We start from the raw sequence: 26,308 nt of genomic DNA, 5'->3' as shown, positions 1-26,308 counted from the left end.
GAAGCTTTGAGGATCAAAGCATGGAGAGAGGAGCACTGCTGAGGTACAGGACATAACACATGGGCCTGTGGTAGGACGCACCTGAGCCAAGAAAGTAGCCAGTGAGAGCAGCGTGGATTCTGAGGGAAAGACTAAGCTTGCCGAGACCTACCGAGGGTAAACTGTGCTGTGCTCCTTAAAAAGGAAACAAGCATATGTGCCATCATTTTTATCCCATGCTGGCATATCAAAAAGGTCCATTAGGGTCAAGAACAAAACATGGACAATGATCCAAAAAGCTTTCTTCCCTGGGAAAATGATGTACTCATCATGGGCTTCACTACCTACTCTAAGTGCAGCAGAAGTTGAACAAGAACTCTTTCAAAAGGCTTTAATGCCCTCCATTTTTGTCTGGACGTGGTGACCTTTGCTGAAGCCATAGAGCCTTGATGTAATATGTTGACCCTTTGTGGAATAGCCATAAAGGCATTCTGTAGATGTGTTACCTCCAAGAAAAAAAAGACTACACACTCAAATGTCTCTAGGCAATTTCCCAAGGGCTTGGAATTCACTCAGCCTGGTCTAAAGTGGTCACACAGTATCTCCCCTGCATTAATACTTCCCAGATATTAAATGTACAAAGTTATATAACTACCAAGATGTACCGTGGTACATTTTTTGTAGGCCTGCTGCTAATTTAATAGCTTTCTCCATGGTCTTAGAGTGGACGTCACTCTTACCCAAGAGAAGGAAGAGCAGAGGATAGTGCTGGGACCCGCAGGGATGTGTGACTCGAATGACATGGATTCTGAGGGAATGGGTGGGGGAAGGTGGGGTCATGGAAAGAAACTTCAGTCATTCTTATCCTCTGCTTAGGCTTTATTATACTAAGAACAGCCACAATACAGAAAGCTCCAGTAACACTGGAAACTGCATGTTTTAGCCTCAACTTTCACATAAAAAGATTGCCACGGGTGTATTATTTTACCTTGTGAATGACAAAACAGGTTCAGAACTAAATGACTAAGTCATTAGACAATGCTACTCAGATATTAAGTTCCCAAGGTTGAGTTCTAGTGCAGATCTGCCTTTGCTAGCCCACGCTGCCTTCAGCTCATCTTGGTAGTCTTTTTACTTTGTGCATTTACTATCTGGGAAGTATTAATGCAGGGGATATACTGCGTGACCACTCTAGAGCAGGCTAAGTAAATCCCAAGCCCTTGGGAAATTGCCTAGAGAAATTTGGGTGCGTAGTCTTTTCTTGGAGGTAACACATCTACAAAATACCTCTACGGCTATTCCACAAAGGGTCAACATATTACATCAAGGCTCTATGGCTTCAGCAAAGGTCACACTACACTTAGCCACGGTAACCATGGTACAACTCTTCAAGAGGTGGTGACTTAGTTGGATCAGTCCCAACTTAATGCTGAATAGTAAGAGAAACTCAAGAATCAGATCTCTAGGACTTAATCTTACAAGTCTGAGTTTCCCATGACATCCCTCATGGCGTTCTCTGAGGGCTAGAAATTGACGGATGATGCCTCTTTGGCATTTCTAAGGGTGCCCAGGTTGATGTTATACTCATGACTTTCAAATGAAGACCGCACTGAGGAAAGTTGGACTAGGTTTAAGGAGGCTGACTTTATGCCTTAGAGATTAAAATACGTGCTCACAACAGAGAACAGGAGCCACAAATGGCACCTAACTCCGTGATGCCAGCCAGCAAAGATGGCAGCAATTACTCTTCTTAATGAGAAAACAGTGACTAACTCAGCACGGAGCCTCATGGATCTATTTCAAGGGCGGATGGAAGAATAATTTCAAGAATAATAAACAAACAATGATAGTTGACCCTTTGTGGAATACTGCACCTCACAAATGAAAGCGGGCTGTGTCTATATGCAAAGATAGGCAAAAAACTATTACACTGCAGTCCTTGCATGTTACAAACCACTAGTTCCAGAGCTTCTGAAATTGTTCTCCAACTCCCCACAACACTTAAGGTTTGTGCCAAACTTTGCAATAACTTGAACAAAAACAAAATGTTCCAAGAGGCTTTCAGTGGATGAGTTAAAGATATATTTTAATGGTAAACAATTACATTCTTCTGTCATCTGATACTTTTTTTTCCTCCCTTTCTTTTTTGGAAACATGCTTTCTGAATTTTCAATAGTTCCTTTGTGAAGGCATCTGTTACTCACATAATTGAAAAGATGTTTGTGCAGCAGCATGCTTGAGAGTACAGTTATTTAATCTTAATGATAAAGCCCCGAGGACACAAAATCATAAGTAGAAACCTCTTGTTATTTATCAAAAAGAAAAGGGGCTAAGACACCTAATCTATTATCAAATTTAAATTCATGCTTGATGAAAACTATCAATAAAACATGGGACCTGTAAAGTTTCTTAAACACTAGAGTTAGGGTCAAGGGGGGGGTGGTGTAAGGTAAAAATAAAAATGAGACAATAAAGAGCCTGACAAAGAAAAACTGCTGTTTGGCAAGCTTTTTTTTTTTTTTTTTTTTCCTTTTTTCTTTTTGGGTCAAACAAAGAACTTGCTGTAGTTTACAGCATGACATACACACTTGATTAGTTTGTGCCTGAGGGTGTTTTTACACTCAACAATGTAAACTCCGACTTCTATTAATTACCACTTGCATTTAGAAGAAAATTTAAGAATTTTTAAATAGAGATTTTTCAAAGGCTGTTGTTTATTTTTTAAAAAAACAGAAACCAGTTTTTCCACTCCAGGGCCTGGCTAGGGTTTTGTTTTCCTTTTTTGAAAGTTTCTTGAAATATCCAGGCATTGGAAAGTTATCAGAGCATTTTAGGCACGCTGAGTGACATGGACTGTGAGGCTTTTATGTATGAAATTACTTGACTGTCTTTTGGGAAGACATTCTTTACAGATGATAAGAAGAAGCTATTCCAGGGTGTAGGGTGCTTACCCTGACCCAATTCAGGTCCCTAAAGACAGCCAGCTTGGGAAGGAGAAACAAAGATCACATGTACAGCTTCAGTCTGCCTAACTCTGAACAACTTGTGTCTAATTTGCAGACACAATCAGGGCTAACTGGGCTTCTGCAGGTTCAGATAGAAGGAGATAGTGCCTGGTGGTGGACTGCAGAGGGAGGAGCAAGAGAATGGGCACTGCTTAGGCCTGCCCTTAACAAGACAGTATTTGAGAAGCACTTAGATTGGCCAGTGTCACCCTGGTGAGGATGGGCATTATGTCCCCTTTGGACCTTAAGACAAGCAAGGTATTGGACCCCAAAAAGACAAGCTACAATACTTGTCTTTGGTATGTACAATTTGGAAATCCAGCCTTTGTATTTTCCTGATAGCCCTTTCTAATACCTCATCCCACTTCTTTACATTTCTAGCGAGTGCTACCCTTTCTGTGTGGATTTAATTTAATTTAAGGCTTCATTCAACCTTTACTTCCTAATGTTCATGACACTGCACTGGAGAAGCTTCCAGAAGACAATTATCACGTGGTCCTTGCCCTTAGAAACAGATTCTTTTTTGTTCTTGAATTTTACTACCTAATTATTTTAGGCAATACAGGATGCTCCACTTTGAGTTCTAATCCTGGCTCTTTATGAATCAGTTCAAATTCTAGATTCTCCAGGAAGACTTTTCTTATTTCAGATGGAAAATCTCTCTTTCTTCTTTGATCCCTTTTGAGCTTGTTATTTCTATCTATCATGTATCTGTTTTTATAGTCTTAAGTATTTAAGTCTTTTCCACATATGCATGGCTTATGAGTGACGTCTTGTGAAAAATTAGATAAACCAGGAGTCTCAGCATTTTCCGAGTCCCATGAGCTGGATGTGGCCACATGGAGGTGCCATAGGGGGAAGTTCCAAAGGCTGAGCTTGGGCTCATGGCAAGCTGCGTCACGTTCCCTTAGCAATTTCTACCAGGCTTGTATAGAGGCCTGAGTACCTCCTCATTGCTTGCAATCCTTTTCTTAACTCTGGTTCATACTTTCTCATTATCACCGAGAATGCTGTGTACTTGGCAGATAAAATTGCTCTTGAGGACAGTAGCAATTTTAAAAAGGCAGCTCACTGAGTGGCAAATCTACACTACTCAAGAAAAAGGAACAGGCCACTGGGAAAAGGCTCCTTAAGTGACTTCAAAAGCAGTCCTAGATTGCGTTGATAGAGCAATAGTGTCCCCATCCCCAAAGTACTCTGCCACATCTGGAGTAGCTTTTGGGTATTGTTTTCTGGGAGGGCCATGAATTGGAGACGTCTACATGAGAGCAAGCCAAGCTGGAGAAAGTCCATAAATTGTGATCTGAGTCTCCACTGCATAGAATAGGAAGACTTGGAGTGGGAGAGGAGCTTTGCCAATCATCTGAAAGCCCATCACACACAATGCTTTGGCCTCCAAAAGGCAAGTGGGGTCAACGGGAAGCCACGGTAGGTGTTTTGCTCAGCATGTGCAAGTGTTTAGAGAAAGACCTCCTTCAACAGTGGCACCTCCTCCAAGCTCCCCCACTGTAGCTGTTTAAGCAGAAATTACATGGTCCACCATCTAGCATGGTTCAGTTCTCAGGGAACAGGGCACCCAGCAGGCTGTATTTTGCCCATGGGCATGGCTGATTTAGCTAATGCAAAATATTTTTTAAATTATTGGAGCTAATATTTGGAAAGTAACATGATTTTACACAAAAATGATTATGAGACTATGAAAAGTTCAGGAGCACAGACACCACCTCTGACTGCAGAAATTATATTAGCTGATCCCTCTGGCCCTCTACAGCCCTGAGCTATGTGAACTAGTTTTCCATTCTCCCATCATGCCTCATGCACCCACCTGTGTCACCTGCCCCTATGAACATTTGGGTTTGGGTCATGGTGTGGAGCACTGCTTCTCTAATGACCTGGATGAATGACTGATTTCCTAAATTTCTGATCTGTTGCAGGCTGATACTTTTATACAATACCACAAAAGGCAGTTACTAAATTTAAAAAGAAAAATCCAAGCCCCAACTTTTTATTAGATTCCATGAATGTAAAATTATTCTTGAAAATTTCAATGTAAGTATTATATCAGAGCTTATTCACAGTGGCTGTAGTTATTTGCCCCTTATGGACTAGTCACAAACAGTTCACATACAGGTCAGAAAACCTCATCTGAGTTGCACCTGTCTAAGAGGGTACTAAGGGACCTCTCAAATATAAAAGCCTGAGACGCTGACTGTGACTTGCTCAACTGTGTATTAACTTCAAGGGTGTCAAAATCAGCAAGAATACATGGAATTGTGTCCCAGACATGAACAGTGTCATAAGTCATCTCAACTATTCCTTGGCCTCATTCCATGGTATAATTAGCTGAGTTTCTTATAACCTGATGGATTTTCGGTCTTTATTTTAAAGCACATGCTTACCTTACTCAATGTAAAGCCTCCCTACTCATCTACTACCTCAGCAAAAACAGCAGGCCTTCCAGCTGTTTGTCACTTGGTTTCTGCTCAGCTGAGTCTGGCCTGGGTAGGGCTCACTCCAAGTCATGTGAAGGAAGCTGCCTCAGACACAGCATGACAGTCGGGTCCAAGGAAGGCTCACAGGAAAAGCAGAAGGTTAGAATCTGAAATTGGGCATTACGTATGCAAGAAGATGAAGCATAATTGCTCATTTCCCTCTCAAACAAATACATTTGTTTATGATTTTGATTTCTTAAATACTCAGAAAAGCACATCACAAGTACTTTTTGCCTTAATGCTCTTTTAAAAAATCCCTAATAACAACTTCATGTGCTCCACAGAAACAGACCATGTAATTTATTCAGGAAAATTAAAACCAGTAATCTGGTATTCTGCATAAAGATTTTTCCCCCTGCTTGTGCTTCAAAAACTTAAAAAAAATAGAAAAGACAGAAAAGAAATCTGCATGTGAAAACAAAGCCTCTAAAGTGAATTACTATTCCAGAAAATCAAGTTAAGAAGAATTCCATAGAAGTAGCCATTTTTCTTTTTGCTCCTTTACAGATAAAAGAAAGAGATTCAGAGACTCTTACCAGTTGGACAAGAAAGAAAATGTTCCACTTACAAGAGTCCAATACCCAGGAAGATGTGGACATTTTTATTTGCATTATAATCTGTAATAACTTTATCTATAAATCCTGAGCAAGAAATGTCCAGAACAACCACATTTCATAAGCTTTGCTGAGTTGGAGATATCTACATAGCAACAGCCTTGCAAAGGGAAAACATTAATGCTTTTTATATTGGTAATCATCTGTAACATGAGCAATTAAGTACAGTACTAATGGACTATGGCCAGGAGCCTGGTACTAATATTAAAAACTGACAGAGATGAATAGGTTTGGGAGCAAAACGAGGCTGACAAAGACATTTTTATGAAGTGCTTGGACCTATTTGATTTAAACCAATCAGAGGCAAGTTTGGACGAGTCGGGCCTTCAGCGACAATGATGCATTCACAGGCATTGTACCATTTCTGCTATGCCTTAAATAAAACACCCATTGATTCTTTTCAACAGCCCACACTTTCATTATTACACTCATTAATAAACCAAAAGTACCCAACTAATATACAAGTAACATTTACTGAGGAACTGGTGACTTTTTTCTTGTAGTAAATGAAAACATTTACTGGAATCATGAACCACACTACATGAAAAATACATCAGTTAGATAATGTACAGTAGATCGCTCATTTCTTTTTTCATTTTCTAGGAAAGCAAAGCTGGAAGGAGGGAGTTAGGAAAAGAGCAAGCCTCTACAATAGAATGAAAAGAATAAGAAATCAGAAGCCAAGTAGGGACTCCTATCACTCTAATCTAATTTTAGAAGGACTGAAATATTTCTAGACTAGATGTTGGGCTACAAAATCCTGATCCTTCTCAACTCCTTGGGCCTTTTTAAAAATTGTAGTCCTTGGGGCTGGGGATTTAGCTCAGTGGTATAAGCGCCTGCCTTGCTAGCAGGCAGTCGTGAGTTCGATCCCTGGTACCGATAAAAATGAAAAAGACAAAAAAAAAAAAATTGTAGTCCTTCATCAATCTAGACAGTTCCGCTTTACCTGTGTCCCTGGACCCTGAGACTAGCAAGAATGAATAAATGAAATATATCATGATCACAAAGTTTTGTTGAAGAGTTTAGATTCTTCTTTGCTCAAAGTCTCTGTACAGATAGAGTGTCTGATCTACTTTTCTCTGAAATTAAAAAGGAATTGTCCAGGACAGCAATTCCCAGCCTCCCCTCTTCATCCCAACACGGAAGTTATGGGTGAATTTTTAAAGGTCATGATTGGTTCAAAGGATTAAAAGTGGAATTATTTTAAGTACAGTCTGATTTTAAAAATTAAATCAATGATCTTCAAATTTTAGTAGGCAGCTATTACTAATAACTAATTATTTACAGCATCATCTGTGTTAAATAACAAGATCACTGTGGTCCAGGGAACAAAAGGAAATGCCAAGGAAATGCTAAAGGCTTGCTAATCCCGCTGGAAGCTCTACATTCTGGTCTGCTGGGCTGTAGGTTCTGCATCGTCACTGCCAGTCAGCCATACATGAAGGGCTCTCTGTGTTGGGGTTCCCACACAGCATGAGAATGCTGTCTCTCAACTCCAAATCTACTCTTTCCTACTCTGCTTGGTGATGCTGGGAGAGGGACTCATAAATGACACGCTGCTTTTGTCAGCATTCTGTTGGGGTTCTGCAAATACGGTGCTCTGGCAGTCAGGGAAAGGTGAAGGGACCATTTTCTTTCTGTCTTCCTTGCTGTTCATAGTAATATCAACCCAACAGTAACCTGGCACAACAGTTGGCTCAGGCTTTAGTATCTTTTATCTCAGAACCATTTCAATGCATGCTTTTTGAGATTCAGGAGCAGCCAGCAAGCAGCTCTTCTTCCTCAATGGAACCCAGGTCTCTAAACTCCTTTCAGAGCTCCTGAAGCAGTAGGGCTGGGTGAGTGGGTCTCCAAGGGATGCCAGCGCTGTGGGCATACTTGTCACATTTCTGGGTGGTGATACTACAACCTTCTCTCTATTCTCAATCTTAGGGAACCGGCTCTGAGCTACTTGGTGCATTGTACTAACATGTAGGTAGGCAATTCCTACAGCAAGTTCTCTTTGCTGACTTCATTTTCCTATATGCTGACTGATTTACACTGATCAAACATATGTGGATGTGGAAAAACAACATAGTTCTTTGAAGCATGTAATATGATGAGACATTTATGAAATATCTAGGCCAATCCCAAGGATAAGGAAGATAACTTTTAAAAACTTAATATAGCTTCTAAAGTTTGTGGTGTGTCTATCAGAATTTTCCAATTTGACTGATTGAAGGTGTTGGGGAATCTGCTACTCCAGGAAGAGGTAAATCATGAAATAAAGTATATCATCTTCAAAAGAATATGCGTTGGCGTTTCACTGAAAACTGAGGCCATTTTTATTTACATAACTTCTAAAGGAAATTAAATGCTTGTGTACACACACACAAACACACACTATTAAAATCAGTACTCTCCACCTCAAAACTTACCAACTTACTTTTTGACCACGTGGTGATTTGTAATTTGTTTGATTAAGGTATTTATCCTTCAACAAGGTGAGCTACTTCATGGTTAAGATATACTTCTTTTTAAAATTTTATTTGCTATCTGGTCCCTTGTTCGATGGTTTAGATAATGGGGAGGTTTGCATATAGAGGAAAGTGAGTTCATTCTCAGAATTGAAGCTATTTGAAAGCAGAGAGTGTTTCTAATGAAACTGTCCTGACCAAAGATTTTACTCAGAAGTCAAAAACAAGTATAGACATTTATAGAACACTCACCTGAGAAGCTATTGTACTAGGACATCACTAGACTATCTTTTATGTACAGTGAAAATGTGTGGGCTTTTATATTAAATACTGAGATAAATGTTGCAGTGTTTACATTTAAGGAATTTATGCATGGTGCTGAAAAACAATGCTATAAACAGCAATAAGTTGAACATCTACTATCATTTAAAACGATAAATTCTTCTGGATCGTAACACTGCCAAAGCAATCCCTTGGGAATGCTTTATGGGAGCTTTCACGAGGTACTAAGTCCAACTCAATTTACTTTACAAAAGCAGTCTACCTTTTGTTGAATGGCCATACTAAAAGAGGACTTGGGTTACATTCAGCAGGGGTAAAAAGATACTGCATTTGAGGGGCCTATGACTACGCACTGGTGTGTCAAATGATGTTACCTTCGAGTGCACTTAGGTTACTCACAGGTGTGTATAATTCAGCTATACCGAGGTTGAAATGGTAACTGGTGATAAGAAAAGTAGCCGATAAACTTTGTAGCAAGGGCACCGGTCTGTTTGTTCAGCTAACTGTGTGCTGACTTGATTCTATACATGGCTACTGTTAAAACACATTTCCCCCACCCTGCTTAGCAGTTCTCCCTAATTCTGAATTTGAAACCAGGGTGCCAAGTCCATCTATTAGAATAGGAAAGTGCCAGTTGTGCAGAAGTTGACACAACCTAAATTAAGCGTGGGCTTGAAGCAGGGATAGTACATGGATTCCTTAGCCGATCTTCCATGGTGTTGATAATATTGTCCTAGTGCACGGGGGAAAGACTCCTGTGGATAGAAACTTCATAGGAAACTACTTTTGTAGTTCCTTCTGGGTTGCATTATCCTTACCTTTCTGAAATAAGCAGGCTTGGTTAGAAAACTAAGCCACACAGCTGGGCAAGAAGATTTCTTGGGTCAAAGGCATAGCTGTAGGAGAAAACTATACCAAGATGGGAAAAAACAGGTCCTATCTGTGGCCAGTGCTGTTACCATAACAATGCTAACTAGTTACATGCCAACCTCGTAGTAACTGCAGATGTTTGCTTTTCAGAAGCTGAAAGATCTTACAGTAAATTAACCTAGGGAGAACATCCTGAGTAATCTATGCTGTGCAAAGTGGTGTGGGGGTGGGTGGAGGCAGGGTGAGATTGTCAAACAGGTGGTCACAAGATGAAACCAAATTTTAGAAACAATCCAATTTTTGCTACATTACCCATATAAAGTCATTTTCTCTAAACATCACAGTGATACACAAAATAAAATACCAGAGAGATAGTTTGTTTACTGAAAGGCTCTTTAGATTTTCTTTGTCTTATCTTTGATCATAAGCTTCTTTTCAGAAACACACATTTAATTAATCAAAGACTTTCCAAGAAATAGTTTCTTACCTTTCGTAATGTCTGCGGGTACAAGTGGCGGCGCTGGTGCTCCCTGGATTGCCACCTAATTCATCATAAATATGTTTCCATTGGCGGCGGGCTGTTATCTGAAAAAATGGCAGTGAGAAATTCAATCTAGCATCATAAGAGATTCACAGTGCCAGGCTTCAATACATATTCAACAGTCAGATGAGAACAGTCTGTTCTGGAAACCCAGAAACACAGAGGTCCAAATGAGTATATGGGGAGCCTTATGGTTTTATAGTGAGATCTTATTTTACAATAAAAATGGAATTCAACTTTTGGCTCTATATTTTGTCATCCTTTCTGTATTTTTATCTATTGCATCTCCCTGGCTATTCATGCAGCTATTTGCCCCATGGTCCCAAACTCATATCCTATTTCTTTATGCCATGTGATAAAGAATCAACATAAAATCTTGTTTCAGCTAAACTATATTTTGATTCACTGAATCAAAATTAATATTGGTTGTCTGAGGCTGGTGGAAGTGGATAAATAGACATATAGGTCAAAAAAGGACTTTTCACCAAACATGCTTTTGTATCTTCTGTTTTTGAATCACGTGATGTGCCATCTACTTTTAAAAATGAGTAAAACTACTACACGATTCATGAAAATGATCAAACTGCTTCAGGAATTTATAGTTGTCTCAGGATTTTTTTTTTTATCAGCTCTAACCACCAAAACAAAGTCAAACTCTGAAATTGTGTGTGTCACAAGCTGTTTATTTTTATTCACTTAGGTCAGGAAAATGGGACATTGATCAAATCCCATGAAAACCAACATATTCCAAAGTTAAAATGCTCACTATGTATATTAGTGAGTTGAGCAATAAAAACAAACAGCTTGCAATATACTGAACTGCACACTATGGTTTTGATTTGTTTTCTTTAATTTTATTTTTGCACATAAATTAGGATTTTACAAAATAACAGACGCAATATCTGGCAAATGATAATTTTCAGGAAGCCATGTCATGTACTGCATCTGCATGTCTAATGTTTCCTTGATGCTAAGACAACAAGTTTGAGGTCCTTCTCACTGGAGTTACAGGAAAAACCTGTTACTGGAATGCACAGGGAACAGGGTGTGGCAAAGGTGGTACTTAATACAATCGGGCAGGAGACTTCTGAAAACTAACCACAGAGCTGCTGGTCAAGTTCACCAAGGTGCTAAAGGTACCAATAGGAATATGGGGAAAATAAAATCTTAACTTGCCACCGGCTCTGTAACGGTAATATAAGGAGAAAGAGAAGAGTGGTGAAATTACCCATAATAGGATAAATGGTACCTTCTTCATTTCAGATAAAAAGAACCCTTCATTTCCATAAAGCATTCTCTACAGGCCCAAGTAGGACTTCCAGACACTGTTAGTTTTACACTGCTCCATTTTCCAAAGAGCATTCTTGAACCAACTGATTTCGATAGTTCTTATTAGACAGGACCACCTCTTGAATCTACTAGCCAGGGTAACTGAAAATCAAGCCCTCCATAATTATAGCTTGGACCAGATTCTAATAACTGGTTTCAAACCACTTTCAAAACACTCAAAATATGTATTTTGATAATCATTACACATTTGATTGCAAGCAATCTCCAATATTTAAGTGTATCTGGTTTATCTATTCTGTGGTCATTTATCAGGGAAAATGGAACATGGTCCTTCACACCTGCCCACGCTGCTCCTCAGGACACTAAGGCAACCTTGACACACACCTCCATGTTTCCCTCACTCGCATGAGGTCTGAGGGTTCCCGGGATCGTGGAAGGGCACAAAACAGCCAAAGTATGTCCCCAAAGTCACTTCAGAAGAAACAGGCATTCTTGTCCCTCTGTATCTTATGTATACTATGTTTCACATCTTATAAAGAAACTTCACTTCCTATTATTTAATCTTCCTATACCCTGTGAGGCATATTATTTGCTGTCATCCACAGTAAAAGGAAGTGAGACTCAGAGATGGTGCATAATTTACCCCAGGATACATAGAACTGGATGGCAAAACCCATATAACTGTCTAATAGTACCAAAAGTAAGTTTCTTTCTCCTGAGTCAAAGTAGCTGCTATATCAGAATGACCTGATGAATAGCTTATATTTGTAGCAAGATGATAACATAGAAGGCCTTTTCCTTCATGAGGCAGATGCCTTGGACATCACAGATTTTGCTTTGAATTCTCAACCTTCAGTTTTGGGTCTTCCCCATGAGGAAATTTAGCCAAGGGGTCAGCAAGAATCAAAGAAGGTGGACTGAGTTAATGGTGCTCTGAAATTTTACTCTCTTAAAGTATGAGATAGAACTGTGGTTTCTCTACCTGAACACTTATGTCTCTAGTTAGAACAGAGAGGCCTTTATAAGTCTCAATTATATCAAAATCCATCCAATTGCTCATTCATTCATTCATTCACTCACCAAAAATTGATTTTAAAAATCTCCCATTTGTTAGATATTGTGCCAACATCTGAAAAGCAACAATGAACAACAGACCCAACCTACAGGATGAGTACATTCTAATGAGGACATCAAAAATAAACACATGAACAGATAATTCAAATGAAACAGCACAGACTATGTAAAGGGTGATGAACAAGAAGACAAATTTATTTTTTGTACCAGGGATCAAACTCATGACCTTACACTTACCAGGTAAGTGCTTGACCCACTGAGCTAAATCCCTAGCCTAAGAACACTGAAGTGTGAAAACTGACCTTCTTCACTCCTACAACCTATCATATAGGCAAGGGAATGCCCAAAAAATATTAACTATCACAGAAATGACAAGCTCACTTTAAGAATAAATAATGCATTATCAAAAGGGAACAAATCAACCTGACACAAGTTCTAGCTAGTAGTCCTAGTGTTTGCACACACAGTTTTGACTGCTGAGAATTCACTTAGAGTGAAGACAGGTATCGGCCTTATTGAAAGTGGATTCTGTGCTCCCTGAGTTTGCCCTGCATGACTCAGGCCCTGCATGAATCAGGGCATTTTCAGACACTCTCCTCTTACGAGGAAAACATAAAATGTGCTCATTCACACTGCTAAATGCTTTTAAGTACGCAGTTCTTCTGAGCATATGGCTATTTTTTGGTTCTCCTGATATTTTCAATTCAAAAAGTGATCATGGGCTCTAAAAAAAGCAAGAGATGTCCACATCTTCCCATTGTTGAAACCCACCTTGAGTCTTACAGCCCAATAAAAGAGCAGAATGGGCATGAGACTCTCTCCTGCACCTTGTGTGAATTTGCCGTCTACACTAATATGTTTTAGCCCTGTCCTACTATATATTTGCTGGAGGTTTTACCTTGTTGTCCAGTGTCCTCTCTGAGGCACGCTAGCTTTAAAACCCATCTAGGGCAAATCCAATGTCTGCCTCTCGCTACCTTTCCTCCAACCCCAACTAGTTGGGGAATATGGCCTAACAAAGGGTCTCATTTGACCAGCTCTGTCACTAAGCCCCAGGCCTCCTTGTTACACCCTTTTAGTTGCTGGAAGAAAACAGGAAAATTCATTTAGCAGTTATGTTTCTTGGATTGTGCTTCCCCCATTTCTCCTTCAAGGTCTTCATCTAGATAAGAAGGGTTCATAACAGCACTATCTACCACTGTTTGCCATTTTAAGGCACTGGGCCGGGTGCAGAGAGGTATGGAGCTGGAGAGAAGGTTGGATGGAAGGTAGAGGGCAGGGAGATATCATGGAAAGAAAGGGATGCTACTGATTTAATGGTTCATAATTCAATAGTAATGTAACTCCATACAACAGACAGCACAGGAAGCAAAACTGAGCAGACCACACCCAAGTAAAACAAACCAAACTGTATCTGACTCTTAGTCCTACTTAAAAGACATTTGAAAATTACTTTTCCCCTGGTATAAGATCTAAGCAATTCTCAAAACCACTCCATGCCTATTGTGTTCATAAAGTTTTCACTGTTCATAAATTTATGAACTGTTCTAAATAGTGGTTATCAAACTGCTATTCAGAACACAGGTGATGTTTTAAAGGTGTCCTGAAATTAACTCTCTATGTTGCCAATCCTGTCCATTGAGTGGGAAAGGAATCTTTCCCTTCCACAATTTTATTTGATGAAAATATCTTGTCACAAAAACAAACAAACAAAAAAACCAAAAACCAAAACCAAACCAAACCAAACAAAAAAACCTTAGAAAACCACTACTGTAACCCAAGACTCTAAAAGCACTGATTTTACTCCCTTTGAGGTGGCCTGCAGTCAGAAATCTTTGTGGACCCAAGTTCTTCCAATGGCTAAAGAATGTGCAGGAAATACAAAGTCCAGAGAAGCATTTGCCTGTGCACAGCGTTGCTAGGGCTGCTCTGAGAAACAGCTTTCTCAGGACACCTTGAAGGCGGACTGAATTCAAGGAAGATGACTTTTTTTTCCTGGTAGTACTCCAGGAACTGGAGCCTTTCAAAACCACATGACATCATCTTTGGCCTCGAGAATTTTGAATTAAGCCAGAGGTTTTGTCTGTCCAGAAAACTAGGATTGATTCAGAGGATGTCTTGAAAATGATGTCAAAACCAGAATTTGATGTCAAATCCTAATCCTTCCAGCAAGAACACAAGTGACTTCTTCCAGATTAAAAATCATGGTCCTGTCTCAACAAGCGGGAAGAAAAGAGGCTGCTAACCACTACTCTACAAGGAACTGATTGTGTGTCATCCTTTGCCTCTAGGATCAGGTTTATTCAACATTCATTTCCCTCCTCCACCTTCTCTCCAAATATTTCACATGGCTTGCCCCCAAATGGTTAGACAAATAGAAATCACCTTAGTAAAGCACTCTCTACATGCAGCATCGTAGTAACACACCAACCTTTCATCTAACATCGGCTGGTACCCAAGATACTGCAGATAAGGCCAGTTTAGCTTCCAGAAAACCCTTATCCTGTTTGGTTCCAGATGATCTATATTCTAATATGTTTGTAAGGAAAAGTTGAGTAGATGACTGCAGAGGAAGAGTCTTCAGTGCTAACCAATCAAAATGTCAGACTACTGCTTTTTAAGAAATCAAATCTGTATTTGTGGTCAATATATTGTGATCTAAAAGCGAAGAGATAGTTTATGTTTTCAGCAAAAGCAGAAATGGCTGAGACAAAACGTATAGTCATTACACATATGCTGTAAAGACTTAAAATTTCTGCTCTTCTTTTTTTAAAATTCAATTTGAGGGTTATGAAGGAATCAAATGAAATAATCCATAATCCACAATTCAAAACAGAAGGTTTGGAATAGTTTATAACCACAAACAAAAACAAGCCAATTAAGATGGCCTCTTTTCATAACCAGAAAGAATGCCAGAGAGATGTCTTTATCCAATGGCAAGTTAGCAGCAAAAGCAGTACATCTACAGATGTTCTACTTGCAGTTTGTGACTGTTACTGAGTATTTACATTATCCACATTTCTTGATTCATCTCCGAAATTCACATATTTTCTCAAGAATCAGATACTGTCTCTGCAAATGACTAAAACATCTGGTAAAGCTCATGCTATGTACAAAGAATGGACTGAGAGATACTATTAACGAAATCAAGTTATTAGATCCTTTTTCCAAAACATCACCCCCAAGTGGAAAACATGCTAGATACATATGAAATTGTGGGGATTGAAAGGTGATGAAATGATCATTTATGAATTCCTTTCCTCTCAGTGATGCTACAGAAATTGATAGAAGTGCATAGAAAATTATCAGGAAGTGAGAATTTCAAGAATGGTGGTCCTTTGGAATTCATTTCATCTTCATTAACCTGTTTCCTCATTTGTAAAATGGTATTATGAACTGACACAGAGCAAGACTTTTTTTGCACAGAGACCAATTCAAAAAAAATAAATATGCAAGAATGCAGCACTTTCCCTCATTCAAAATGAAAATAGCTGAGTCTCAACTTACACTACCCCTTTAAAGAATAGAAAAACACCCAGAAATTTTGTGTTGCTCTTGAGACTAGGAAATGTTAATATTCTAGCATGTAAATAACAGTGGCTTCATGAAGCAAACTTCTAATCTTTGATACTTATCTTAGATGGAGGTCTCATTTTGAAATAAGGTGCCACGGAAAACAATAGGACTATTAATAATAACCATAGTTGCCAATAGCTTTGAATTAACATCACCAAAACATCAGTAAACAAAAAAATCCTTTGGTTCTCAGATGCAGGCCCACTGAGAGTTTATTCCTTGGTGTATAGGCCTCAGATAACTATGTATACCCCAAAGTTCCCCACCAAAAACCAGAGCTCCATTTCTTGAGAAGCCATTGGGAGCCAGTGTTCTAGATGACTCTCTCTCTTTGAGATCTAAATGATATAAGCCTGCACTTGTTTCTGATACTAGATAATAATCTCAGAGATAAGTGTCTTTTAGTAACTCTGTGATTGATAACAACCTCAGAAGTTCTCAGACTCTGGGCATCATGGTACATTTCCTGAACTGACTTCAAAACTGAATCTTCATTGGCCATCTCAAAGTTTTACTAGTCAAAACACGCCAAAGGAAAAGTGTATTCATACTTCAGAGGTCCAAAACCTTGGACACAGAATGATAGTGGCAAATCTGTGTATCTACATGGCCAACCTGAAGCAGGCAGTAGAAAGGAAGAATAGGAAGGAAGAAAGGAAAGGAGAAAAGAAGAGAAAAATTTCTTTTAAAATTCTGTTCCTAACCAGATAATAGGCAGATACCAGTCTGGTCTTCCATACCTCTCTACCCCAGTAAAAGGATCAGGATAGGCTCCTGGCAAAATATGCTACTCTACCATAAGGATCACGTGTCCTGAAGGCAACTGAAAATTAACTGATACAAGAAGAATTCTCTGCCCTTCCCCTTCTCTTCTTAAAAGCAGCATAACTTTTCCTTTGGGAAGGTACCTCCAAGCACAGACCAGAAGAAAAAAAAGAGTGACTTCTGTCACCAACGATGGCAGTGGACAACCTGCTGTGCAGCCTGCTTCCTGTAGCCTACAATATAATTCTAGGGTGTAGCATTTTGGGGTTCTCCTCACTGAGTCTATCTTCTTTGCACCCTTCTCTATGCAGAATTCCCTTCCTGATCACTTGTCCCAGCCACCTCAGCTACCTACGTAAGTTACTTGAACTCTCTTTGCTCCTATTTTATTTGGCAAATACACCCTGCGCTTGACTGATTTTCTCTGGAAGGGCATGATCATTCATGTGTAAATCCCCGCTATTCTCCCCAGATCTGCTCAGGTGACATCTGAGCCCTCATGGCTTCCTTTAGCTCCTCAAGGGAAAGTTCTCTAGAAGGTACCGATCTTTTTTCATCTTGTCTTGTAATTATAGTTCACTGTCTCTTTTGAATGCAACCTAAGGGCTAGAACTACTGCTTCCATGTTTTTTCTCTGACAGTGGGCCACCCAGGCCGTGACACAGAAGACACTATGTTGTCAGGTGATTTGTTGATTGTATGGTCATTCGCTCATTCATTCATTTAATAAAAGAACAAATACTATTTTTTTCATCAGATACCACAGATGCTTTGAAACTTATCAGAAGTTTCTTCTGTATACACCAATTTGCTGTTGCATGGGGGAGAATGTCTTTATAAAGATACAGAAGATACAAAAGCAGGAAAAATTGATTCTGTTAAATTTGCTGGCGCTGTTCCTATCAGTGAGTAACAAGAAGTTCCTGAGTTTAAAAAGATGTTTCACAATAGCATGTAACATTCTGCAGTCATTACATCTGCAGTCATAGCTCATAAAAAATGTGTACTTCTTTTCTTAAAATTAAAAGCTAGATTTAAAGTCTGAGCTGTAAGGTTGATTCCCAAGTTTATGAAACTGTTTTTGTCTTTTTCACATGGCTAAAGACTATAATTAGCTCATGATTTTGCAAAACTATGAGCCACAATGGCAGAGTCCGTATCTTGGTTCTATCAACAGATTCAACCATGTGAAAAATTATAGTATTTATATAAAGCACTTGATAAATGCAGCTATTAAACTCATCTCTACAAAATATACATTTTACATGTATTTCATTATTACTTTTCTTTATAAGCATGTATATAGTTCATAGCTTAAATTAATATTTTATATGTACATATAGTCACATCAAAGAAATTTTAGTCAGAAATTTCTACAGTAAATACTAGATTATCTGAATCATATATTATTTCCATCTTTTCCCATCCTAAGCCCTTGACATCAAACCGTTATATTAGTTTATGGAACGATATGCTTTATCTGGCAAGAAATGCTGGTTATTGTGTTTGAGCTAAAATAAATTTTATTTCCTTGACTTCCTGTCTCTTACTGTCATTCAACTATGGAACAGAGATATCCCAGATTACTTCTTAAGGAAAGAAAAAATAATTTCTTACTCAATTGCAGAAGAAACTGCACAACTTAATCTGATCATTGTGTGGAGGAAAAAATATTTCCAGTGACGACATCTTCCTATGTCAATTGATTTTATTACAGATGTCATCTCTGTGTGCTATTTTAACGCAGCTCTTTTTTCTTACTTCAAGATCTTAATCTCAGTTTATTGGTTCAGAATACATGCTGTAAAAATCCATGGCCATCAAATTTTCCTGTGGGCTAAAAATAACCCATTCCTGTCAGTTAGAATTAGCTGATAAAGAGTGTCAGAGCTTGTTCTGAATAAGTTTGATAACTTCCTGTTTATGCAGCACTGACCCTTGTCTAATAAAGCTTCTTTGCCCCAGACTGAGAGGAGATTCTGCTGCATTCTATTCCTTAATGGCCAATCCTGATTACTTTTGAAAGCCTTTAATACATTTCCCATATTAGACATGAACAGATGTCAGGTATGTTGCCAAGGGAAATTTCTTTTATGCAATCTTGGCTTGTTGTACAATAATAGCCCTTTCTCAACATGGGAAAAAATTACAGACCCAACTAATTTCCCTGACAGGGGAGAGTTACATATGTTTTCCACTTGTAGTTTTTACGACAAGTTTACAATTTTGCCAAACCTGGAACTAATTGGGACTGTTTCCAAAAGCGGCCCAATAAACCCCCAAAATTGTAGAGCCATTTGAGAAGGCAGTCAATGACAGTTTGCGTTCGCATTTTCTCCATTTTGGCCAAAGAGAGGGGGAGAATTAGATTGCAAAAGTATTTCATTTAAGTTGCTTGAACACTTACTGTTTCATATCCTCCCAGTTTTTGAGCAGCTTGAAACATAGTCCAAAGGTTAACTGTTAGAGGGACAATAAGTATTTAGATAAGCATTGCATTAACATAGTTCCAAGAAATGTCAATTAAAACATTTTGTTTTGCTTTTTTTAATGAGAAAGAGAAAAAAAAAAAGAAAGAAAGAAATACTAACATTACCCCAAAGAGCTCAATTCTTAGGAAACAATTGGCCAAAGGGCATTTAACAACAAAATCTATTATTACAACTTAAAATATTTCTTAAGAAACAAGTCACAAAACTAGAGAGATAGTTTTACTTTCAGGATAAAGGACCACATGGTTTCAGTCTTGTTGCCATCAACAGAGAAAGAGAAGCTAAATTAGAGCTACCTTGGGAAAATGTGGGTGATTTCAAAATTGGCGTTAGTTCTGTTTGTGGTGGTAACATGTAACACTCCCAAAGATCTCTCCCTGATCAATAAAGAGTAGACATGCTAATATGTGATAATAATCACAACAGACTGTCTGATGGCAGCATTGCGTTAAAGGTTCATGTTGTATTTCGCTAACCCATGGTGCTGCTTTGGGCTAAGTAAGGAAAACAAGTATTTCATGAGCACAGCAGCACTGACACATGGATCAAACGGAAGGGAGACGTTCATTCACAGAGGAATGGAATCATGAGACCACTTAGTCCCCTAACTTGCCTGTGTGATACTGCAAATGTATTTTTTTCAAACAGATTCTTTTTGCAGAGTTTACACGTGCCTATGCCATTAAACAGCTCTGCCCAGCAGCCAGCAATCTTGTTCATTTGTATCAAATACCACAAAATGTGACTGCTGTGTTGATTCTCTTTATAAGAGGGGAAAAATTGAACTTCAAGTAATTCCTTGGTAAGGGAAATGAATAAAATGAAAATTAAAAGGAAAAAAAGGCTCTTTGATACAACATGTTTGCAAAGCCTCATTGAACCTTGCACTGTTTCAAAGCTATCAAGAGCCCTGCCTTGGCCTTGATTTAATCTGAACCAATGCATAATGCAACAAAGCTGTTCATAGTACATTAATTTTACTTCTATTTCAAGCAACCAGTTTTCAGACAAACATTGTAATCATTCCTAGTTATATAAGTTTATAATGGCTGCAAGTGTTCTCTTGCAATCAGTGCCAATTGCTATTAAGTATGTAAATTGTTATGTAAAACATACAGGTTTGACATTCTTCATCAAAATGACACATGGTTTTAATCTAGGAAGATGCGATTGAAGAAAATACTATTTCAAGCCAGAGGCTCATCGCTCTGTGTTCCAGTAAAGACAAACAGAGGCAAAATATATATTCAGTTGTGACCGGAGCAAGATGTGATTTTTTTTTTATATGAAATTTTGCTCAGTTACAGATTTCATGATACTTCAATATATTTCTCAAAGTTATTAAACGCTAGGACCTCTGTTCAAATCCATGTATTTCTTCTTTCCTCTGAAATCAGATTTTTCTTTTCTTTTCTTTCTTTTTTTTCTCCTTTTCTGTCACTCATTTTTTCTCCCATTGGCAATTGAATCAGGGCCTCAGAATTGATCTATATTCCTAGTCCCACTCAGCTTTTGAACTTTGAGACAAGGTCTCCCTAAATTGCTAAACTGACCAGGTGGGGTTTGAATTTGCAATTCTTCTGTCTTAAATCAACTGGAATGTTGGGATTACAGGCCTGTGCTACCATACCTGCCTAGATTTTTTTGTTATCTTTTAACAAATTTGGAGCTTTGGAAATGTGTTTTCTCTTTGTGGTTGTTTTGTCCACCTTTAAATGTCTTTCTTGTAAAATCTGTCTTTTCACAGACAACAGCTGTGCCTGATAAGACTACGTCACATTATTATCTCACAAGAAAAACGTTACAGACACTCAAGATTGACAAAACAGAAAATGTGAAACTTTCAACATGTCTATTTCCATTCTTAATCAGTGGATTTATGCCTATAAATATCTCACTGCAACTGTCCCAGAAGGGAATAATGTAGCGGAAAGAGGCAGGGAAAAAATTCTTGGCTTAGACAATTTGTAGATTCAGTATAAACAGAGAACATCTTCAGCCCCAGATTAGAATTTCAACATAACCCTAAATAAAAAAGAAATGTTTTCCCCAATTTGAAGAATCTGAGCAATTTCAATATTTCAGAACTGAAAACAAGTATACTTACTCTGTTTAAAACCTAAATAGGGTATTCTTTCTATGGGCGTCTTCCTTTCTTTCATGTATTTATAAAGTGCCACCAAGAAGGCCTGCTCATCCGCCCTGCACTCTTCACCAATGGCCAACTTTGGTTTTTCTTCATTTGAGACTTTTTTACAATTATTCTGGTTATTCTTCGGCTTGGCCAAGGCTGATCTGGCCTCACATTTCACCTGGAAAATGGAAAATACACCACATTAAATCAGGCAAACTCTGAGAAAGTTTACAAAGACAAAGAGGAGATGCTTCCCACTGAGCAGGAAGGAGGAGCCGGTAATAAGCCTGCTCTGAGATAGCTTCTTAGATACAGCACTAAATATGAACTGTCCTAGACCACAAGATGGCAAATTTCTGTCATAAGCCACCTAGTAAATATACTAAGGATTCATGGTCTCAGTTGACTCTAGAATATGAATATGTAAGTGAATGAGCATGGCTGTGTTCCAATAAAACTTTATTGACAGAAACAGGTGGCCAGTGAGCCACGGTTTTCTAAACTGTGCCAGTTTCTTTAGACTCCTTACGAGTATATTGACATGAAACCAGAAATAGTGTTTATATCTATTGGCAGGAACATCATTCTACTTCTTTATAAATATTATGTTCCTAAAGGCATTATTAGTTAATGTCCTGAACAAACCTTGTCTTCTTTACAGTCACATATTATAAATTTTGCATCAAGATGAATGGCAAGTTTATTTCTTCACAGTAAACCTATCTTGCTGCTACTTTTGCCAGCAACTTGGAAAAACCTATCAATGCCAGCAAATGCTGGGAGCAGGAGTATCAGCCAGGTCTCAGCTGCCTGTCACCTGAAGGTGAGGCTCGGATACAGGCTCAGTAGGAAACAGAAGATCCCACCCTTTAATGAGGACTTCTTGCTTTTCAGTTAGCTCTGCGAATATAATAGCAGGCATTCATTTGCCACAAAAGAAAGAGTACAGGTCAGCTAAAAAAACCCAAGAAGCCTCAGTGAAAAGCGCTAAAATTAAGAAATAAATGGTGGTAAATGGTCCAGATGTTCTTCCTTCCACACTACAGACGGATATGGAACTCGGCATATCAAGCCGGCTAACCTAATGTTCCCTCCTCGCTGCCATGTTCTACAAGAGGCCTTTGATGGTTGTTAAATATAACGCTAAGTTGCTAAGCTATTTTAATTGTAAAAGGGGGAAGTACAAAAGGTCAGACTTGGAGTTCAAGTGCGCCCATGGGGAATGTGTACATTCCAATATTCTTTACATCTCCATATCTAACATCGGGCAGGAAGAGGGCAAGTGCTGGGGAAATGTTATGAATAAAAATGTCCCACAGATTCTGCAATGTTCTCCACTTCAGGTTTTTGAATCCTTTTTCTTTCCCTGAAGAACATCCTTCCAAACACTAAGAACATGAAAGACTTTGCTTATTTATTAAAGGGAAGAACATCCCCTGCAAGGGTTTTCTTTATTGCTTATTCTCTCAAGTGAACACGTTAGTTTGATGTCTTTAGACGGTTCCTGGATAAACAGAACTTCCTGCCTAACTCATTCAGCAGGGCCCCTAGAAAATATTTTAATTTTTAAGAGGCTGTGAAGATGGGATTAAAGCCTTTGTTTCCATACATAGACTTTTTACTTGCAATATTTAAAAACAGTAGTGCTTTGTGATATTACACGAAAGGGCGCATCCTGTGCCATTTCATGTCATCACCTTTCACTGTCAATTTTAGTTGGTGAAGTCTAAATTCTGATGAAGTTTAAAATGTAAAGATTTCATGAAATCTTAAAATCACGTGAGTTTTAATCTGTATCGCCTTCCAACCTTTTCTGAGTGTTTACTAGGTCGCCAGGCTTGCTTGTAAGTGCTGTTTAGGTATTAGTAATTTCATTTCATGCTCACAATAGTAATGAGGAAGGTTACTGTTCTCATATTAGAAATAAGGAAACCAAAGTACAGATAAAATGAGTAAATGTACAAGTTCCTAAGATCAGGAACAGGTTCGTAAGAGATGAGTCTGTAGATAAATCCAGGTAGCCTTGCTCTAAGGCTTGTAGTTTTGAACCATGCTTTACTGAAACTCTTAATAAAAATGTTAAACTGGCCATCAAAACAAACCTGCAATTAAAAGGCCTGTCTTACTACTATGTATTATAAAACCTACTGCTTAGAAATGTGATTTATCAAATGAGACACAGACACGTAGATGGAGCCTAGGAAGCAATGGAGCACTTTCAATGGCTAGACACAGGACAGTGGGCTCACAGATTTTACCTTAGCGTCCATATAAATTGTAAAAGAGATATATTTAACACCATTTTCCAGTGGAGGGAAGTACAGCCTGGTAAGGTCACAGATTTGTCATACAGCTAACGAGGGGCAAATGTCTGAGTTTGGAACTCAGGTCTGCCTCAATTAAAACTTTCATCTCATATAAAGAAGAGGAGAACTAAGGGATGTGTATAAAACAGGGAGATGCTTAACTTATAGTGCTAAAAGACCACTTAGCCTACCATTAGAGTAAAAATGCTACTCAAAAAGGAATATGAGGTTTACTCTTCAGTGTTCAGATAGTTGCGTAACCCTCTGCCTTATCCATGTAGAATCACCAGAGATAAAAAGGAAGCACACCAGGGTGCATAAACCACATCCAAAGTAACTGGGATTCCCCGATATATGGCAAAGGCTCCAAGTGTGGCCAAGCTGTCACCTACTGAATTCCATGCTGAATCTCAGTGGCTTCCCAGCAGGCTCTTCCCAGGAGGCTGGGTAGGAAGTGAACAAAGGCTTTCTATGTTGAACTATATTGATACATTTGTTTTTCAGTTAGCATAAGTGAGTTCTTTAGGATATTATTCAGATTCTGGACAGGACTCCAATTCTTTTTTACATTTTTTCCATATATATCAAAAATATTGTCAGCAGTTTAATCTACTGAATTAGTATAGTGCAGATCCTAATACAAAGAAGAGTTAGTCTTCATGTTGACCTTGAGGAAGACCAATATTTTGATGGTGAGAACTGCTTTTTTTGCCCTGAACACCATAGACCTGCTGAATTCACTAAGTGATTGAGGAAGTGTTAACTAGAGAATCTACATTTAATGTTTTCATTTTTAGTGAACTTCCATCTATTCGATATTAACCACATCCTTTCACAGGGACGAGTTACAACTAATCTAGCCTTCAACTATGGCAGAAAGATGTGCTGAACCAGCAAAACCTAGCTAGATTTCTAATCTTCATTTGGTCCCTAACTTACTAGGTGACCCCAGTTTCCTCCTTGGTAAAGCCAGAGGGACAATTCCTGGGGATAGGAACAAATGAGATGAAAAATATTTAAAGCATCACATCTGTGAAATATCAAAGTATGTTTGTGATTTAAATGAAAGAACATATTGCATACCATAGTTTCCCTTTTCTTTACATTCCTTTTAAATATAAACCACCTGTTACATACTTCTGCTCTTTAAAAATGGTTATGAAAAATGAGAAGTCACTTGCCTTCTATCAATAGGCCTTTGATTGGGGACTTAGGCTGGGAAGATTTCTCTGTTACATATCACCCACCCTAAGAACAAGCCTGTGTTGCAGTTTTGCTGTAAGATGATCTCAGGAAAGTAGCAGGATTGATTCTCATGATGTTTCAGAGAGCTAGTATTTTTCTACTTATGTGACTTTTGCTTAGTCATAGAACCCCCTCTCTCTCTCTGGGAAAGCAGGGTCTTGCAAAGCTGTTGTCATGTTCTCATTGATAGAGTATAGCCTCTTGATAGTGACAGGCAAATTACCAGTCACAAACACAACAAACCCAGTGGGTTCCACTCCAGGAGCTTTTCTATGCAGGGCTGCAGGAAGCCAGTACTTATCTGTAGTTAGAAATGGTCTGTTTGAGGCATTTTTGAGAAAAATGATCATGTGGGTCTTAAAGTCAAACAGCTCACTGTCACCTAAAACATTTTTTCCAGTTCAGCAAATGATGGAATGGTCACAGGCTTATGATCTCCAGTATAACATGTCATGGCAAAAGACCACTTTAAGATACGAATGTCTTTTTTATGATTGTCTTGGTCCCAGCTGTGGTCTGTCCACCATGGACAGGATTTTTCAAACAGGTGTCAACAGAGAAGTTCACTATACATTAAACCTATCAGTCTTTTCCAGCTAGTTGAAATAGTTTCACCAGACTTGCTGGAAATGTCCAAGGCAGAGTTGTAATCCAAATCTCCAGAAAAAGTCAAGCCATTAGCCCAGTTGCCAGGAATTGACTGCAGTGAGACATTTACCATTGTGCCCAAATGGTAGAACGATGATCTGTCTCCTCATAAAGGTTCTGAACGGTAGCTCTAGGAGATAGGAGGTGGGGTGGAGGTTGAATAGAAAACTCTGGCTTGTGTTTCGTCCCTCCTACAGAGAACAGTCAGTAGACATCTAATGTAGTCCTTCTGTCGAGCAGGTTCTTGTTTTCATTAGCTTTGTGAGCCTGAGTTTGAATTCAGAGCTGTCATCCATGGAGAGAAACATTGGAAGTGGTGTTTTTTCAGATGTTTTATGAGTTTTATAAATTTCCCAGAGGCAACCTTGGTAGCAACTCGAAATGACAAGGAAAGGAGCTTCATACTTCTGGGCTGGGGCACAGAATATGCTGGAGTAAACACATGATGTCATCTAGAGGTAGGGCCCAGCACCAATCAAAGGAGCAGGCAATGCAATCTCTGCTGAATGTTGTATCCCAAAACCTTCGTGCTCCAT

The 26,308-nt window shown here is 38.7% G+C and overlaps 1 protein-coding gene across 3 annotated transcripts in view; it reads right to left on the bottom strand.

Moving 5' to 3' along the window:
• The window catches only part of Arid5b (AT-rich interaction domain 5B), a 175,089-nt gene that overhangs the window by 15,419 nt on the left and 133,362 nt on the right, over nt 1-26,308 (bottom strand). For 2 of the 3 annotated variants that reach the window (XM_003473575.5, XM_005005302.4), the window contains 3 exons: nt 21,547-21,751; nt 19,355-19,407; nt 10,189-10,286 (listed from right to left, as the gene is read on the bottom strand). In XM_003473575.5, the coding sequence (XP_003473623.2) occupies nt 10,189-10,286; nt 19,355-19,407; nt 21,547-21,751 (356 nt within the window). The remainder of the gene's footprint in view (nt 1-10,188; nt 10,287-19,354; nt 19,408-21,546; nt 21,752-26,308) is intronic. The other variant, XM_023566736.2, reaches the window with a different exon arrangement.

The sequence above is a fragment of the Cavia porcellus genome, unplaced genomic scaffold (assembly GCF_034190915.1).
Source record: "Cavia porcellus strain 051 isolate PalLab524CR breed Dunkin Hartley unplaced genomic scaffold, mCavPor4.1 scaffold_28, whole genome shotgun sequence".
NCBI lineage: Eukaryota > Metazoa > Chordata > Mammalia > Rodentia > Caviidae > Cavia > Cavia porcellus.
The sequence above is the reverse complement of the archived record's forward strand: the minus strand, read 5'-3'. Positions and strand labels throughout refer to the sequence as shown.